At 19.0% G+C, this 18,932-nt stretch overlaps 3 protein-coding genes across 3 annotated transcripts; all 3 read right to left on the bottom strand.

The window, feature by feature from the left end:
- Window positions 1–139: 139 nt before the first annotated feature.
- On the bottom strand, window positions 140–4,594 carry PGSY75_1208400 (putative amino acid transporter; the record flags this gene model as incomplete). The annotated part of the gene is made up of 1 exon (XM_018786675.1): window positions 140–4,594. One exon carries the CDS (start codon window positions 4,592–4,594, stop codon window positions 140–142), a length of 4,455 nt encoding a protein of 1,484 aa, XP_018640540.1.
- A 1,741-nt stretch (window positions 4,595–6,335) lies between these two features.
- Window positions 6,336–6,931, bottom strand: PGSY75_1208300 (putative mitochondrial ACP precursor; the record flags this gene model as incomplete). Its single annotated transcript, XM_018786674.1, has 2 exons — window positions 6,336–6,443; window positions 6,566–6,931. 2 exons carry the CDS (start codon window positions 6,929–6,931, stop codon window positions 6,336–6,338), a joined length of 474 nt encoding a protein of 157 aa, XP_018640539.1.
- A 1,062-nt stretch (window positions 6,932–7,993) lies between these two features.
- On the bottom strand, window positions 7,994–18,767 carry PGSY75_1208200 (cysteine repeat modular protein 3; the record flags this gene model as incomplete). The annotated part of the gene is made up of 3 exons (XM_018786673.1): window positions 7,994–18,047; window positions 18,180–18,287; window positions 18,514–18,767. 3 exons carry the CDS (start codon window positions 18,765–18,767, stop codon window positions 7,994–7,996), a joined length of 10,416 nt encoding a protein of 3,471 aa, XP_018640538.1.
- Window positions 18,768–18,932: the final 165 nt, after the last annotated feature.

The following is an 18,932-nucleotide window of genomic DNA, read 5'->3' as shown; positions in this document are numbered from 1 at the left end:
TTTTTTTTTTTTTGGTACATTTTGGTTTGTTGCACTATGTTTTTGTATTACTTTTAAAAATGGAATATTATATAACACAAATTATTTGACACATAAAAATAAATAAATATATATAAATATATATATATATATATATTATTTAATATATAAAATCATAAATTATTGCTATAAACAATAACATTATAGTAATTCCCAAAAGAATTTGAGTTATTTTTACATGTTTAATTCTTAAATATATAAAAGGGTATACATGTATAATATTTTCATTTATTTGCCCATTAACATAATCATCTATTTGATAAGCATCTTCATATCCATATATTGGTTTTTCTGAACATATTAATTTAATTGTTGGCAATTCTTCTATATCATTTTTATTCTGATTAATTAGTGGTTCTTTTTTTTCATCATTAGAAAATGTATTTATATAAAGTGATTTAAAATGTTTATTTTTTTTCATAATATCATTTTGAGATGTTATATTTATATCTATTTTTAATTTATCATTTTTATTTATATTTTTTTTTTTCATTGTACATTCTTTATTATTATAAATACTATTATTATAGTATATATTTGTATTTCTAATATGGTTGTAATTTTTTATAAACGTTTTATTATTTTTAATATTTTCATTAAAACATAAAAGGAAATTATATTTATAATAATTATATAAATTATTAATATCTTCGTCATAACTGTTTGTTCCTTTCCTTTTATTAAGTTGTGGTATGACATTATAAACATTATCAGGTACACTTAATGTATTTATATCTTTATATACTTTACTTCTTTTATTATATGAATTTAAAGAATATAATAATTTATCTTGTGATTGAACAGAACGTTTTTGTTCTAAATTATTATTATGATAATTACTTTTTACATTTTTTATATCTTCATGATTATATTCATCTTCCTTCTGATTATTTTTTATATGATTGTCGAATCCAACATGGTAATCCTTATGAAAATTATTATCATATTTTTTATTATTATTATTATTATTATTTATTATTTTTTTTTTATCATTACCTATGGTAGATATTTTACCTTTGTCTTCTTTTTTATCCGTACTATTTGATAATAACATATTACATGGTTCATCCTCCATATTATAAGATAATATATTATTATACATATGTTCTCCTTTTTTGTTTCTTTTTTTATCATTAATATAATAATAATAAATATCTGTATTTTGTTTTCTATACCTTTGTGATGGAATAGTAGCCTCATCCGATATACAATTTAAGGGTGAAGAACCATATGTATTCATCCTATTTAATATATTATATAATTTGTTAATTACATTTCCTTCTTCAACATATTTTTTACATTTTGAATTATAGAAATAACCAAAACTTGTTGACTTTCTATATGTATTATTTAATGTATTGTTTAAATTAAAAGAACATATTACATTGGATACATTTATATTTTTATTATTAACAAAAAAAAATTTTTTTTTGTTTTGAATATCATTTTCTTTTTTATTTCCATCAAATGCCCATGTTAAATTTTGTTTATTATTTATTCCACTAATAAGAATATCAAATTCTTTTTCTATATTATTAAACTGATGTTTGTATTTATTCTGATTATTTATTAATTCATTAAGTTGATTTTTTTTTTTTTCTATATATTTTTTATCACTGTAATTATTATTTGGTGTGCCTATTCTATCATTTGTTTGTTGTATACATAATTTATTATTTTCATTATAAACTTTTTTTTCATGTTGTATGCTATTTTCTGATATTGTTCTCTTATCGAATAATATATACTCCTTTTCGTCATCCTTTACATCCGAATATAATAATAGATTTTTATCATTTTCATTGTCAATATCAAGAAGTTTATTTTTTTCCTGTATATTCATATTATTAAAATTTATATCATATGAATTATTTATATAAAATTTATTTGAATGATCTATGGATTTATAACATGGATATGAAAAAAACGAACTAGGTTTCATTTCAGGTTTATGATTAATATGTGAACTATTGGATATAGGCATATTAGATATATTAGAATATTCCACAACAGTATTATGTTGGTCTTTTATATTATTCATATAATTTATGTTAGGATAACTATTGATATTATAATTATTTGCCACATTATAAATACTTTCCATATTTGTATTATTATTCTTTTCTGTTTCCATCATCAATTTGAGGTTTAAAAATGAATCGAATATGTCAGAACATTTAATTAAATATTCGTCTCGTTCATAATTGTTTTGAATTATTTTTATATCATTATATATATCTCTTGACAAATCTGCAATAATTTTATCATGTAAAATATCTTCATCATCATCATTATTATTATTATTATCTTCATCAGTATGACTATCTGAATTTTGATATTTGTTATAACCATCATGTATTATATTCATTTCATGTTTATTTCTTCTCTTTTTTTTTTCAAACCCCATGACTGTTTTGTGTTTCCTTGATCTTCTAATATCATAAGAATTTGACTCATTTTTTTTTTGTGAATTATAAGATACATTTTTTTTTTTTGTATTAAAAAGGGAATTATATTTTCTGTATTCAAACATGTCTTTTTTTTGTTTTGTTTTTTTTATATTTTTTACATTGTCTACATTGTTGTCATCAGTAATATTTATGTTATCGTTTTCATAATTTGTGTGATTCATTTTATCATTATATGTATGTTCCTTATTTTTTTCATTTTCATATTCAATTAGTTCATCTTCTTTCATGTCTTCCGTATTAATCCTTATAAAAACATTATCTGTTTTTAAAGAAACGCTTTTTTTTTTTTTTTGTTGAAATGTTTGATTTTGTATAGAAATGTCGCTTTTTTTGTTCTCCATATTATTTTGTTCTTTATATTTAGAGTTTGTTTTTATAGGAACTGTGAAATGATTACTCTCTGAATTTACATATTTGATTTGTTCTTCTTTAGAATCATTAATTTTATTTATTGATAAAAAATTATTATTATTATGTTCCAGTTTATTATTATATTGTCGTTCATACATTGTAGATATAGAGGCATTTTCATTTTTTTTGATATCCTTATCAATACACACACTTTTGTTTCCTTTTTGTATTTGTTGACCCAAAGTTTTTCTATTGATATATTCCTTGGGGTCATACAATACGTGAATATATTTTAATGGGTTTTTTTCTGAAAAAGGAATATTTTTGCAAGCTATCAAATATATAATAGATGGTGTAATAAAATTACAAGCATAAGAAAAAATCAAACTTGACCATGTAAAAATATTCTCAAATATATATCTTGAATTGAAAAAACAGGAAATAAAAAATGGGAATATAGTACCAAAAAGGAATGCAGTTTTCTCTGAACAGATATTACTATTTATTAAATTATATCTGGTAGCTATACAATATACATATATTCCAGGTGCTATAGTTAATATATCAAATATATATATAGATATTTTCATATATATATTTAAAAAGGGTGTTTGTAATATGTCATTTAAAATGTTATCATTATTTATATTTGGATAAGCTGTACATAATACATAACCAAATATATAATAAATAATACAACAAAAAAGATTACATAACCACACCGTTTTTATTACTTTTACATCAGATTTCATTTCATTTGCCCAACATGGAATAACGGTTACAGTTGAATAGGATGATATATATGATGAAATAAGTTGTTTAAAATTATAATTTCCAAAAATTGTCGGATATTTAATATCTGTATATTTATTAATAGAATAATTATTTCTTAATAAATGAAGATTTATATCTGTTGTATTATATTGATATATTTTAAGAATACTTAAATATATCATTTGAAGTATAGTAGTCATTAAAAAAAAAAAAGATAAAAATTGAACTTTCATATTATCTTCTAAATTAGATTGTGAAAAATATATAGATACTATTGCATTTATAATATATCCTATAGTTACACATAATATATAATTTTTTGTATAATATAATTCATTTATATTAGTAAAATATTTTATTTCAATATTTGGATATATAACAAAACCTATTGTATAACCAAACATATTTATTATTAAATGATCTACTGCAAGAGATACAATAACTATAGATATTATATTACTACATAATATACTTGCATAAAAACATATCTGAACTAACCAAAAATATATATTCTTCTTTCCTAAAAAATAACACACAGTCGAAATATATTCATACCTTTTATTAAAATGTATATTATTAGGTATCATAGTCATAGTTCTTAAAAATAATAAAGAATTAAATATTGTTAAAATACATATAAGTATATTAGCAAACAAACTTGGTAACCATCCAGAATTTTTAAATACATAAGGAATAGATACTATACCAGATCCAAATATTTGATTAATTAAATAAATATAGCTAGAAAATTTTCCTATGGTTTTATTTCCAAAATATTTTTGCTTCTTTAATCTTTTTATCTTCTCTATATATTCTTTGTCATATGTAGTATTTGTATTATCTTTTATCATATCATTATTTCGATCTTCATTCTTTTTCTCGTATATATCTAATGTTGAATGATTGCTATTATATATATCATCATTCGGTTCGATTTTGGATGATATGCATTTATTCATTCCTGTTATTTTATTCTGAAATGATATATCTCTTAAAGGTATTTAAATAGGATGAAAATATATAAATATATATATATATATATATATATAAATATATTTATATATGTATTATATTTTATTTATTTTTTTTTTTTTTTTTGTATCTTTTTGGTTATGTCTTATTTTAAGGATTCAAGGAGTGTATACATTTATTTTTATTTCTTTAATCTTTTCTCTCGTCGAATGGTTATTCGAACAAATAAAATATAATTTGAACATATATATTAATTTATTTTATTATGTGTAAACGTAAAGTTCTTTATTACAAAAAAAAATATAAGTTTTATAATATTTTATATAATTACATTTTGACAATAAGAAAAAAAATATATATATATATATATATTAATATATTTTATTTTACACTAAATTTTTCTAGAATTGAAATATTTAAGGGTGTAAAAGGAATTAATTTTTTTAAACTTATATAATTATATACATTATGTGTGCTTTTATTTTATTTTTTTTTTTTTTTAAAGGTGAATATATTTAAAGTATATGTCTGAATATTAAAAATAAAAATAATTTGTTTTATAATTCAAAAATTTTATGACATATATATAAATAATATATATATATATATATATTTCATATGGTTCTTATGATTAATTAGGGAAAGAAGGAAATTATTCAATCATATGGATAATACTTAAACAAATAAAACATAATGTAATAAAAAAGTAAAACATACATACATATATATATATATATATATATATATATATATATTATATTGTAACAAAGTTATTCTCTTATACCAATGTAACACATGACATTTTGACAATATTATTTAATACTTTAAAAAGAATAAGATATTATAAAATAAACTTTGTATTGTATATCATTGTGATTAGTTGCTATGACTACATTTTCATGGGAAATCATAAAAAAAAAAAAAAAAAAAAAAAAAAAAAATCCTTACAATATATGTTCTATTTTATATTTATAATTTCAATGACCTCTTCAAAAGTAGTAATAATATAACTTATATATAAACACAATACAAATATATATTAAATTAAAACAGATTAAGAATTTTTTTATATTTAACATTATATATGATTGTAAAAATGTAAAAATTTTAATAATGTCATATAAAAAAGATATATATATATATATATATATATATATATATATGAAAAACAAGATAATATATATACACATTTTTGTAATATATTAAAATGTATACTTTTAATTATGATAAAATATATTTTCCTTATATTAACCTATCAAAAATATTCTTATAAATGACCAAAATTTTGAAGCTTCTATATTTTTTACTTTTAAAAAACATTCATATAATCCATTCCCCTCCAAATAAAAAAAAAGAAAAAAAAAAAATAAAGGGAAAGTATAAGATAACAATTAATGTTAAAATTAATATAATAAAAAATTTATAAGGACAAAAAACGAGTTTGTATAATAGTTTATTTATAAAAATAAAAAAATTAAAAAACTTATATCCTATGGGTATGTGTTTACGTGTGTGTCTGATTTTTTTATATATTTTTATAACATATCAACACAAATATGCATTATTAAAAAGAAAAAAAATACAAATAAATAAATTAATATATATATATATATATATATATATATATATAATATTCTCTTATATTTGAAATATTAATTATAAGAAATATATTTTAAAAAATTGTATATACATATATATCAATTTTATTTTAATATTATTCTACAATGTTTAAGTTTTTTTTATATTTAATTGAATTATATAATCTATAACTTCTTGTACTGTTTTAATATTGTCAGCTGTTTCGTCTGGAATTGTTATATTAAATTCGGATTCAATCTAAAAAAAAAAAAATGTAAGATAAAAAATATAAATATATTAAATAAATTATATGTACATATGTGTAAATAAATATATTATATTATATTATATTATATTATATATATATATTATATTTTTACATCTATTAAGAATTCAACGGTATCAAGGAAATCCCAAGCTCGATTATCCTTGGTCTTATATTTTTCTAATTCTTCATCATATTTTATTTCAACATCAGTAGGCAAATATTTTTTTAGAACCGTTAAGATTTTTTCTTCTATTTGTTCTTTACTTAAAGAACTAAGATCTTGACTTTTTTCAGTTGAAAAGAAGGCATTATATTTTTGAGCACTCAATATATATTTATTATTATAGAATCCATTTTGTATGCCTTTACTATTTATACCATGTTTTAAGAGAACTTGAATAAATCCCCTTTTGTACGTATTACATAGTGTTATATTTTTATTATTAAACAGAATTTTTTGAATAATATTTCTTCTCATTTTTTTTTTTTTTTTTTAAAGAAGGAAAAGCATAATTTTACAAAAATATGGACTACAACGGTATTAAATATAATTATAATATTATTTATTAACTGTTTTTTTTTTTTTTTTTTTTCTTTCTTGTATTTTAAAGTATTTGTATACACTTTTATTATAATTTTTCTTATTTTTATGTTCAAAAAAAGGATTTATTTTGTAGTTTATTATAAACACATACATAAATTTGATAAACAAATAATATATATATATATAAATATATTATGTATATTATTTGTTTAAAAAATATATTTATATAAGCAATATTAATCATTTTAATTATTTAGAAATTAATAAGGAAATCATAATTGTACATATAAATAAAAAAAAAAAAAAAAAAAAAAAAAATTAATAATATATATATATATATATATATATATATGTATATATAATATATATGTTTACTCACAACTTACACAATTTGTATATATTTATACTTATATTAATATTATAATACTTCTATATATATATATTATATATGTATAATAATTGATTAATTTTATGACTCTTATTTTTTTGCTATTATTTTTTCTTAATATTGTTATACTTTAATATTACATAAATTGAATACATAATAAATAAATACATACACAAATATATATGTATTTTATAATACTTAATTTTTTATTTCATAATATATATATATATATTTAAAAAGTAACAATTTGTGAAATTTACCATATGACAATTTAAATTATTAAGATTTTATAAATATATATTTATTAAAAATAATTATATTAAAATATGGAAAAAAGTGATGAAACCCCATAAATTAACCCTTTATTTTCTTAATTTTTGACAAGAAAAAAACTTTATTAATTTCTATATACTTAAAAAAATTATAACATGTAATATATTATATATATGTTATATATATATATATAATATAACTTTTAAGGTCATTACAAAAAATATTTCAAAAAAGAAAAAAATATATACAAATAAATACATTTTCATGGTAAGAACCATACAATTGTTTCTTTATATATAAAATATATATATATATATATATATATATATTTTTTTTTATTTTATGTTATTTTCTGATTCATGTGAAGGTTCATCTTCTAATAACTTCTTTAATGTTTTAACAAAATGTGTATTTATATTATTATTTCCATGCGTAATATTTTCTTCCATAAGTTGTAAATTTTTTATGCTTTTAAGTTTTCGAATTTGTTGTTTTTTATTCATAATTAGATTTAGTAATTTTTTTCTTTGTTTTTTCAATTTTTTATTATATTCTAAATAATAATTATATTCAATATATTCACTCATATTTGTAGATAAATTATTTTTATTTATAATATTTTGTATGATATGTTTTCTTGACATGAGTATTTTTAAAAATTGCCTCTCTTTACTTAACAATTTTTTTTTCTCACAGAATAGATAAATTAAGATTGATAACTTTTTACTCTCAATAAATTGTATTATATAAATTGCAAAATAAAATTCCATTAGAGTAATTGTTAAATTATTAAATAAAGTTTCATCGAATAATAGTTTAATTATATCATTCTCACATCTAAAAAATTGATCGTCTGAAACGTTGAAACATTCAGAGGAACAACATGTTGAAGTAATAAAAGTTTTGTCCTTTTTATGGTTATCCATATAATAATTATTTAAACATTCATTTTGGTTATTGCTCTTATAGTTGTTATTTCTCATATAATTTCTATTATATATATCAACTATATCTTTTATATCGTTTACATTATTTATATCATGATGATCATGCTGTTTATTTTTTTTTTTTATTTTTTTTTTTATGTGCTTATATGGATTATTTAAATTTTTTGAATTAATAAACCGTTTTTTACACTCTGAAAAAGAATTGGTGTTGTCGATAGAATGATAAAGATTATATATTTCTGTATATGATGTAAATAAAGAATAGAAAAGAAGATTTCTTTTTTTCAATTCAAATTGTTTATCATTTAATGGTACCAAGTTAATTAAATTTTCATCATGATTTTTCATCCAATGTATAAAACATATGGAAAATCTTGTTATAAAACTTAACCACTCAACTGTTATTTTATCATAGGATTGATTTATATATAATATATTTATTGCATCAATAAAACAATTTATAAAATGTGTAATATTTAAGAAAAACATATCATCTTCTGAATTATTTTTTTCATTTTTTTTTATATGATGTTTTTCTTTAGAATATTCTCTTTCAATTCTAATAAAATGTTCTAATTTATTTGATATTATTTTTTCCCCACAAACATTACTATTACTATTATTATTATTATTATTGTCACTATTTATATTATTACTATCATGTTGATGGTAATCATTATTTTCTTTCTTGTTCATTTTTATATTATTATACGTTTTAATATTTGATATATCACTATTATTACTTCCCTTCCTTATGTTATAATAAAGTATATCTGAATGTAGTAAATCTAAACTGATTCTTTTTGTTTGCTCCATTTTTATATCATTATTATATTTTACATGGTTAATAATTTCCTTTTTATATTCATATCCTCTTGTATTATTATTTTGGAATAGATATATTTCTTCTTCCTTGTCATCAAAATATAATGAATAAAAAGGAATATTATTTGAACTTAAAACAAAATTTAAAAAATTACATTCTTCATTATAAAAAGGATTTGCTGTTTCATCTTTTTTTTTTCCCCTTTTCTTATCAAGATCATTTATTTTATTATGATTAAAATAATTTGTATTATCCTTATTTTTAATTTCCTTTTGGTCATATTGAAGGGTTCTATCAATTCCTTGTGATGTTTTGGAATTTTTGTTATCTATTTCTATTTTATCAGAAAAAAATAAAAAATTATATTCATTCAACATATCATTAGATTTGTTTTTTTTATGAAAGGATATATGATTGTCTTTCTTTTTTAATATGTTCTTATAAATTGCAAAATCCAAGATAATTTGTTTTATAACATATATATGAAAATAGAAAAATAAAAAAATAGGAATAATATTCAAAATTGTCACATCAAAAAAGAATCCTACTTGTACGGTCAAATAGGAAATTAATATAAAAAAAGAAGATATGAGACTTAATTTTTGTAATAACTTATTTGATCTTTTATCATAAGGAGAATATAATAAAATACATGCAACTTCTGTAATTAATACAAGTACAATACAACAACATATAAAATATTTTGAATTAATATTTCTTTTAGTATATAATTGACATATAAAAGGAATAATAATAAATGATACTTTGATAATATTTATAATTTCCCAACATCTATTTTGATAATTATGACCATTAAATAAAAAGTAGCTTTTTAAATTATTTGAATAGGATCCAACGGCTTTGATACTTTTTAATGTATCATAAATATAGATAGAAAATAATATGATATATATAATTAAAAAAAAGGAAGAATATAAAACTCCTGATAAAAATAATTTATTTTGAAAATCACATACTTGTGATGGCATATGATATAAAATTAATAAAGAAGCATTTTCTTTATATTGAATAGATTGACACCATACTAGTTCTAATAAAGTTATTATTATGAAAGGGAAATAAATATATAATATTATAATATATACACATGACAGATCAGAGAATATACGTTTAATTTTATCCCATATATTTATATTATAAGGATGTATATAACGAAATAAACCTAATGCTCTAATATTATATATATTTGATAAACAAATACTTGTCCAATATTTTTCTTTTTCAATATGTTCATATCCAAAATTATTTGTGATTTTTTTTTTTAATAATTTTTCTTTAACATTATATATATTTTCATCATCACTTGATTGGTTTGTATTATTATAATATGTTGTCTTTTTTTTTGTATATATAAACTTGTCTTCACAAGAAGAATTAGTATAATTATTATTTATATAATTGTCATGTTTGGTTGATTCACTACATAAACTATTGTTTTCTTTATTTTCATAATTATAATAATGTTTAGAATTTTCCTTTTTATGTTTAAATGGTTTTCCTATTTTATGTTTCCATCCTTGGATTAACTTCTTTTTTGTTTGTTTGAGACTCCATTTGGATATATACTTTTTTTTTTTTTTTTTTTTTGATAAATAATCATGAGCATAATAAGATTGATTCCAATTTTTAATATTACAATTATTATTTGTATTTTTTATTATATCAATTACATTATTCTGATAATAATAATAATAAAAGTCATATATATGTTTCCCATACGAATTATATTGTATATTTTCTATTTGTTTTTTTATAACATTTTGAGTTATTTGTATTCTTTCATTATTCCATAAAATATATAAAAAATATATTATGAAAAAAATCAAAGTAAAAAGAATACAATCAAATATTGGTTCCGCTATTTTAAGAAATCTTTGTATGTACCATATGTATATATATATGTGTACCTTATTATCTTTCATATTATTGTTTATTTCTGTATTTGAATTATTAAAAAAACAATTCAATTTAAAATAATGTCCAATAAATCTCATTGGTAATATTATATATAATTGGAAATATGACTGATAATTTTTGAGATCATTTTCTATAGGTTCAATAATAAAACTATAAGGTATAAAACAAATAATAAAGAGATACCATATTTTTAATATACTAATAAATAAATAATTCTTTTTTATATAACAATAATAATTTAAATACATTATAAAAAATATTATTATATAAAACAAACATTTATGTATTAATAAATTTATCATTTCTCTTTTTTTCTTTCTACACATAACACATTGTGATCTAAAATGAATAAGATCATAACTATTTATACAGTTATTACATAAATATCCTTCTGAACCTTTAAAACATAAATTAAATGAAGTACCCATACATCTATTACTGATTGGACATAAATGAAAATCAGGTATTCTATCTACTACTAAAAAATTATTTTTATATATTATTTTTTCTAATTTTTCATTTATTAATATAGGTTGTTCATTAGGAATATATTTCATTGTTCTCTCTCTTAAATTCTTAACTCCTTCCACAAAAGATTTTATATTATTATTATTTTGGATAACAGAATTATTATTTAGGTTCTTCTTTATATATATTCCTCTATCAGCTTCAACATATTTATTTTTTTCGCCTATATTTATATGATTTAATTTTTTATGAAACAAATAACGAATTATTTTGTCAGTTATTATTATATTCCCTTTTTCATAATTATTAATTTCTATATGTAATGAATTTAATGGTTTCCATTTAAAATCTTCATGATTAATTTGGAAGGTAGCGAAGTATCCTTTTTTTGGTAGAGGTATAGAATGATCATAAATATTTAAATTTATATAATATTGATTTTTTATTAATTCCCTTAATGATTTAAATTTAAAACCACCAATACATATTGATCCTTTCGAACAATTAATACATTTATTTTCATCCTTTTCATCTTGAATCATATATTTTCCAACTGTACAAAAACATTGTTTTTTACTAATAGACCCTTTAAAAGATGTAGAAAATTCTATGCATAATCCTGCACATACAGAATTATCTACAACATCTTTATAATATCCCTCTTTGCACATAATACACATATTATTATCATTATTGAAAGTAGCACTATTACCATTACTATTATCCTTATCGTTACTATCAATATTTATATTTTTCTTTCTTTTTGGTTTTATGGATTTATTTATACTGTAACCCTTTTTGCATATACATTTATGAATATTTGTTGATTCTAACGTTGTGCCAAGTATTAGAGACCCTTTCGGGCAATATATAGGAGGATGATGTATCTCATTTTCATAGTTTTCCAACCAATAACCTGGACAAAACATTTTACTAGGGCATTTGGTACATTGAGCCTTGTATATATATTCATTGTAATTATTATGGTAATAATTACTGGATTTGTTAATGTACGATTTTTCATTTATTTGTAAAAAATCATTTCTTATATATTTATTAGAAATATTATTTGAATGTAAAAATATTTGCTTTAATTCCAAATTCATTTGTATGGTTTTATCATTTTCTTGTTTATTTTTATTCTTATATATATTATTTTGATTATCATTAAAAATAGAAACGTTTAATATTTCATTCATTTGTAAAAAATTCAAATGATTATTATTTTTTTTTTTTTCATGAAAAAATTTAACTTTTCGTTTTAAAGATATCTGTTTTTTATGAATATTTTCTCCATATCTAGTATAAAATTTTTTACGTAATATAAATTTATGTTTTTCTTTTTTTTTCTTTATTAAGTTCAAAGTATGTTCTTCTTCTAATTGTTTTATCAGTTTAATTTCTTTGTTATTCCTGTATATAGAATTGATATTACTATTAATCATATTTTTATTTATTATATGATTTGTCTCAATATTTGTATTCCATGAAAAGTAATATCCCTTTCTACAAACACAGTCATATACAGAATTGGATGTCTCAAATAATGTAGTAAAATTAATAGGGCATTTTACACATGGATCATTAGATATTGTATTTTTATAACTTCCTTTTTCACATGGTACACATGTTTTTATATTACCTTTTAAATAATAACCAGGTAGACATAAACAATCATTTATTGTACCATCATATATTGTTTTTATTGAATTTAATGGGCATTTTTTTTTTTTTAAAGATTTTTGTTCGCAATAATAATTATGTGGACATTTTTGAAAGGAATAAATTTTCCATAAATGAAGTATAGGGTTTTTTTGAATAACACAACTAATTATTTTATTATATATATTGTTATATTGTTCTATATTTTTTATTACTTTAAAATTTTCTTTTTTATAATAATATGTTAAATCTTCATAAAAATATAAACTACATTTATATAAATTAATAAATATCTTACCATAACTTCTATATAACATAATAGATAAATTTGTTTTCCCTTTATTTTCTGTTGTATTCATTTCGATACCTGTACAATATAGGTTAGATATACAAGCATTTAAACAGCTCATTACATCAATTTCAGGTATAGTATATACATACATAAAATTATTTCTTTTTTTAGATACTTTATCTTCTTCATTTTCATAGCAGGTATATTTTATATCCTTACTTTTATTAATAAAATAATTTTCTTCTCTTGCTTTTATAATTTTTAATATATCATTAATATCATGTGATATTATATTAATACTTTGAGATAAAATATGATTATATGTGTCTGATACATTGAATATTAGGTTCCTATTTTCATCGTTAATAATTTGATTATTTAGAATAGATATTGAATGAGATGATATATTTTGTTCTTTTGTGGATAATAATTTTGTATATTCCTTATTTATTTCATTCGTTTGTGTAACAAAATTTAAATTATTATTATTATTACTATAAATATTATTATTATTATTATTATGTTCCAGATTGATATTATACTTGTTTATTTGTTGATCATATGAAAAGTTCTTTTCATTCTTTATATGAACAAATGATAAATTATTATGACCATATATTATAGTTTCTCTTTGTTGTTTACTCTTTTGATTATATATATATTTATTTATTTTGAATAAATCCATAAATATAAAAATATTTTTTAAATAATTTGTATGGAATATATTATTGTATGGACTTTTCAAACTATGTATATTATTAGTAATTTTGGGTATGTTATATTTATCATAATATATATTTTTTTTGTCCTCTATATTAATGTAACTTGGAAAATAACTATATTTAGTATTTTTTCTATTTAAATTAATTCGTTTGTGAGTTGTATATATATATTTTTTATTATTATTATTACTTTTCATTTTCTCTCTTTTGACAACATTTTCATATATGTTCTTTAAAAAGTAATGATAGTGTTGAATAAAATGTGGAATACTGTTTAACATTCGTTGTTTTGAATATTCATATATATATTCAAATGATAAATTATAATATCCCCTTTTGGGTATACATTCAGTTATTGATGTAGCTCCAGTAATTTTAGTAAATGTATGAGGAGGACAAGGAATACATTTTCCATATGAATGATTAGGTTGAAAGGTATTGTATGGACATGGTATACAAGATATGGTAAATGATTGGTTAGTATTAATTATGATTCTTCCATATCCTTTTATACACAAACAATCTAAAGCACTAACACTTTTTAATTTGATAGTTATAGAATTTCTAGGACATATAATACTTGAATAATCTAAACCTAAACAATAATTATTATATTTACATATCGAACATATAGATTTATTCATACTATATGAATATCCCGTTTCACATAAAGTAGCTTCATGAAACATTTTAGAACCTTTTTTAGGAGCAAATATAATATTACTTGTTTGCTTTATATATATATTTGTATATTGATTATACGTTTCATTGATTTGATATTCTTGATTTATTAATGATTGAGATATAAATGGTGTACAAGGATCATTACTAATATGTGATTTATATTGATCATAATTACATAATTGACATTCATCCATTTTATAATCATGATAATAACCTTGAGAACATATACAATCATTAGGTGATTTCGAACCTCTGTGTAATGTTAATTTATTAATTTTACAACGAATAATATCTGCTTTATATTTTTCTTTAGGATTATATATACAATAATGTCCAAAGGGACATGGAATACATCCTTTTTTCTTTTTATCTGTAAAATAACCATCTTTACATGTACATTTTAATTCTTCATAATTTGTTGCTCCTACTTCTATACTTATTTTTGTATTTTCACATGTTCCTTGACATTTGAAATTTCCTATTTGATCTTTATAAAACCCAGCAACACATTTAACACACTTTTTGTCTTTAAGATAATAACCAGGTTTACATAAACATTCTTTTTTTGATTTAGAAGAATTATATAACGTTGTGGAATTTTTTCTATAATTTTCACAAGGTATACATTTATTTATACTTTTATTCCTATTAGAATAATATAATCCAATAGGACATGGTATACATTTTTTATTTTCAATATTAAATCCTTTTGGACAAGAAGAAACAAAATTAAGAAAGGTTAATGTTTTATTTTTAAAATAATCTTTTACAAATATATTAATATGAAATTCAGTTGATATATTAATTTTTCCACTTATAATTCCTGTATCTTTATCAATTTTTAATCCTGTGTTAATTATTTTATTTGTATATTTTTCTACTTGTTTCATTTTGAATTCTTTAATATTTGTACTCTTTATTAATGGATCTAGAGAAAAATTTTTTCCATAATATAATGTTGTATCATATTCATTATATTGTATATCTATATGTGATAATTCTTCTATTTTAATAAATGTTATATAACTTTTATAAATATCAATATTTTGTTTTAATCCACATATGATTAAATAATAAGATGTAGTTACAATAGATGTGATTACATCAAAATTAATATTATTATAAGTTAAATATAATTTAATAGAATTATTTATTTCAAATATTAAAATACGTGAACTTGTTAATTCACTTAAAAATAATAAATTTGTATTTCCATTATTTGTAGAAAATAATGATAAGGAATATGGTTTATTTAATCCGTTCTCACTCTTCACTGTATAATTTAAATAACCAAACATATCTGTTATAATTCCTTTTTTTAAAGAATAAGAAAATAATACATGTAATCCTGTATCAACAAAATATATTGTATCATTAACAACCACAATACCTGAAGGATAATTCAATGTAAAACTTTCATTTAATAGACTTATAGGATATTTATTCATTGAAGGAAATTCTCTTAGACTACTTAAAAATTGAGTATTTTTTATAAGATAACTTTTTCCGTTATTAAATTCATCTATACGTTTTATTGTATCTGCTTTTTCAAATAATTTATTAGTTCTTAATATATTTGATATTAATTCATTTGTTCCTTCTATATTCTTATCTAAACCATTCCCAATTTCCTCTTGGTATTTCAAATATGTATAATAATTCCATATAGGTGTCAATTTTTTAGATGTTTTTGTTAAAATATATTTCGACACAAAACGAAAAATATTTTTCCGTTCTGCATCAGTTACAAATATAGTATGATTATATAAATATATAGCTATAGGATTTTTTAAAAAATGAATAATAATTTCTTTTATCATTTTATTAAATAAAACATATATAACATTTTTATCTAATACCACAATATATCCATTGATATTAGCAGAACAACCAAGAAGAGAAATATCATTTTGTAAATATTCAGAATATTTGGAAAGGTCAATAAATTCTTCAGGTTTAATTTCTTCATCATTAATAGTATTTATATTTACAAGTCGTTCTTTCGAATAAATTAATATAGATTTTGGATCTGTTGAACAATTAAATGTTGATATATTATTATTATTAATTACACTATCAAATTCATCAATTAAATTATTTTGAACTTTTAATACACCTACAGATTCTATATAAGTTAATGTAGTACATATAAGGAAAAGACCAATTTTCTTTACTTTAAATGAATCAGTAACTATATAAGAATTATATTTTTCAAGAATATGTATTTCTCCTAATTTTTTACCTTTACATTCATCAGTTGAATCATGTATAGTTAATATTTGATATTCTAAATAATTTAAATCCATACCATAAAATTTTAAAGATGTTAGTGTGTTTACACTTCTAATAAATTCTTGTTTATATATTACATAAGGATTTTTCATAGGATTTTTCATAGGATTTTTCATAAGATTTTCCACAAAAGTTGTATTATCCATCATATGTATATTCATCTTATTTTTTATAATATTATTAATATTAATTTTAGGACTTTTCCTACTAGATGATGATTCTAACTTAATACTTTGATTTTTATTAATATGTTGCTTTTTAGTATTTATTTTTTTAACAATGTTTTCTTCTATTTTTTTAATTTTATTCTTTTTATATTTAATAGTTCTATTTTTGGAAATATATTTTGCTGCATGCAAATTACTAAATGTGTTTTCTTCTTCATTTAAATATGATTTATTGTATGGAGAATACCTTTCTTTTTTTTGTTCTTTTTTCATATCTCCTGCTTTTTTAATTTCATCATCTTCTAATTTTTTGAGGCCTCTTTTGTTTTGTTCTATATATTTGTGTTCACTAAGATATCGTTTGTTTTGATATTTTATTATTACACTTTTTCTTATGAATCCATCTTTTGATATTTTATAAAATACAAATTTTGTATGACTGTAAAATATCTTTAAGTGGTTAATAACATTTTCTATTTTATGGTACAGTGTTGATTTATTCATATCATTTGTACCAGTAAAAAAAGGTGTGCCTTTTAAAGAAATTGGAAAATTATTATATGTTTTTATTCTACTGGTTTTATTATTTATAATTTTTGTTATATCATTATTTGATGAGAAGAAAGGGTATCTTACATAAATTTCATTTTTATTAATTTTGTATAATAAGATTAAATAATTTATAAATATATTAACTTTTATAATATTCGGATTAATTAGGTCCAATATATAATATCTGAAGGAATAAAAATATATATATGTATATATTAATATGTGTAGATTTATTCTTTTAGTATTATTATTTTATTTTTTTTATTATTTTTTTTTTTTTTTTTTTTTTTTTTTACAAATGTTACTTTAAATTATGATTCACATTTAATTTGAAAGGAAACGTACTTCCTTTTATTAATTGATAAAATAAAATATCATTATATAAACTTCTCTTATATGGAAAATATAGAATTAAAAAAAGGTTACATGTAAATCTATGGTTATCCTTTTTATAAACATTTCTGTCATAAAAATGTTTATCCATTATATGTTGCTTATTTTTAAAAATTTTGAAGATAACAATTGTCATAAGACAAATGCATAAATATATTTTCTTCATTTTTTTTTTGACCTATAAGGAAACCTTTTGAAAGCATATATATATATATATATATATATATATATATATGTATTTATTTATATACTTTTCTCATTAGACTAAAAGAAAAAAAAACTACATTTTTTTTTTTTTTTTGATTCTTTACAATATGGTGTATATTTATAA

The sequence above is a fragment of the Plasmodium gaboni genome, chromosome 12 (assembly GCF_001602025.1).
Source record: "Plasmodium gaboni strain SY75 chromosome 12, whole genome shotgun sequence".
Classification (NCBI taxonomy): Eukaryota; Apicomplexa; class Aconoidasida; order Haemosporida; family Plasmodiidae; genus Plasmodium; species Plasmodium gaboni.
This window is presented reverse-complemented; position numbering and strand designations above follow the sequence as displayed.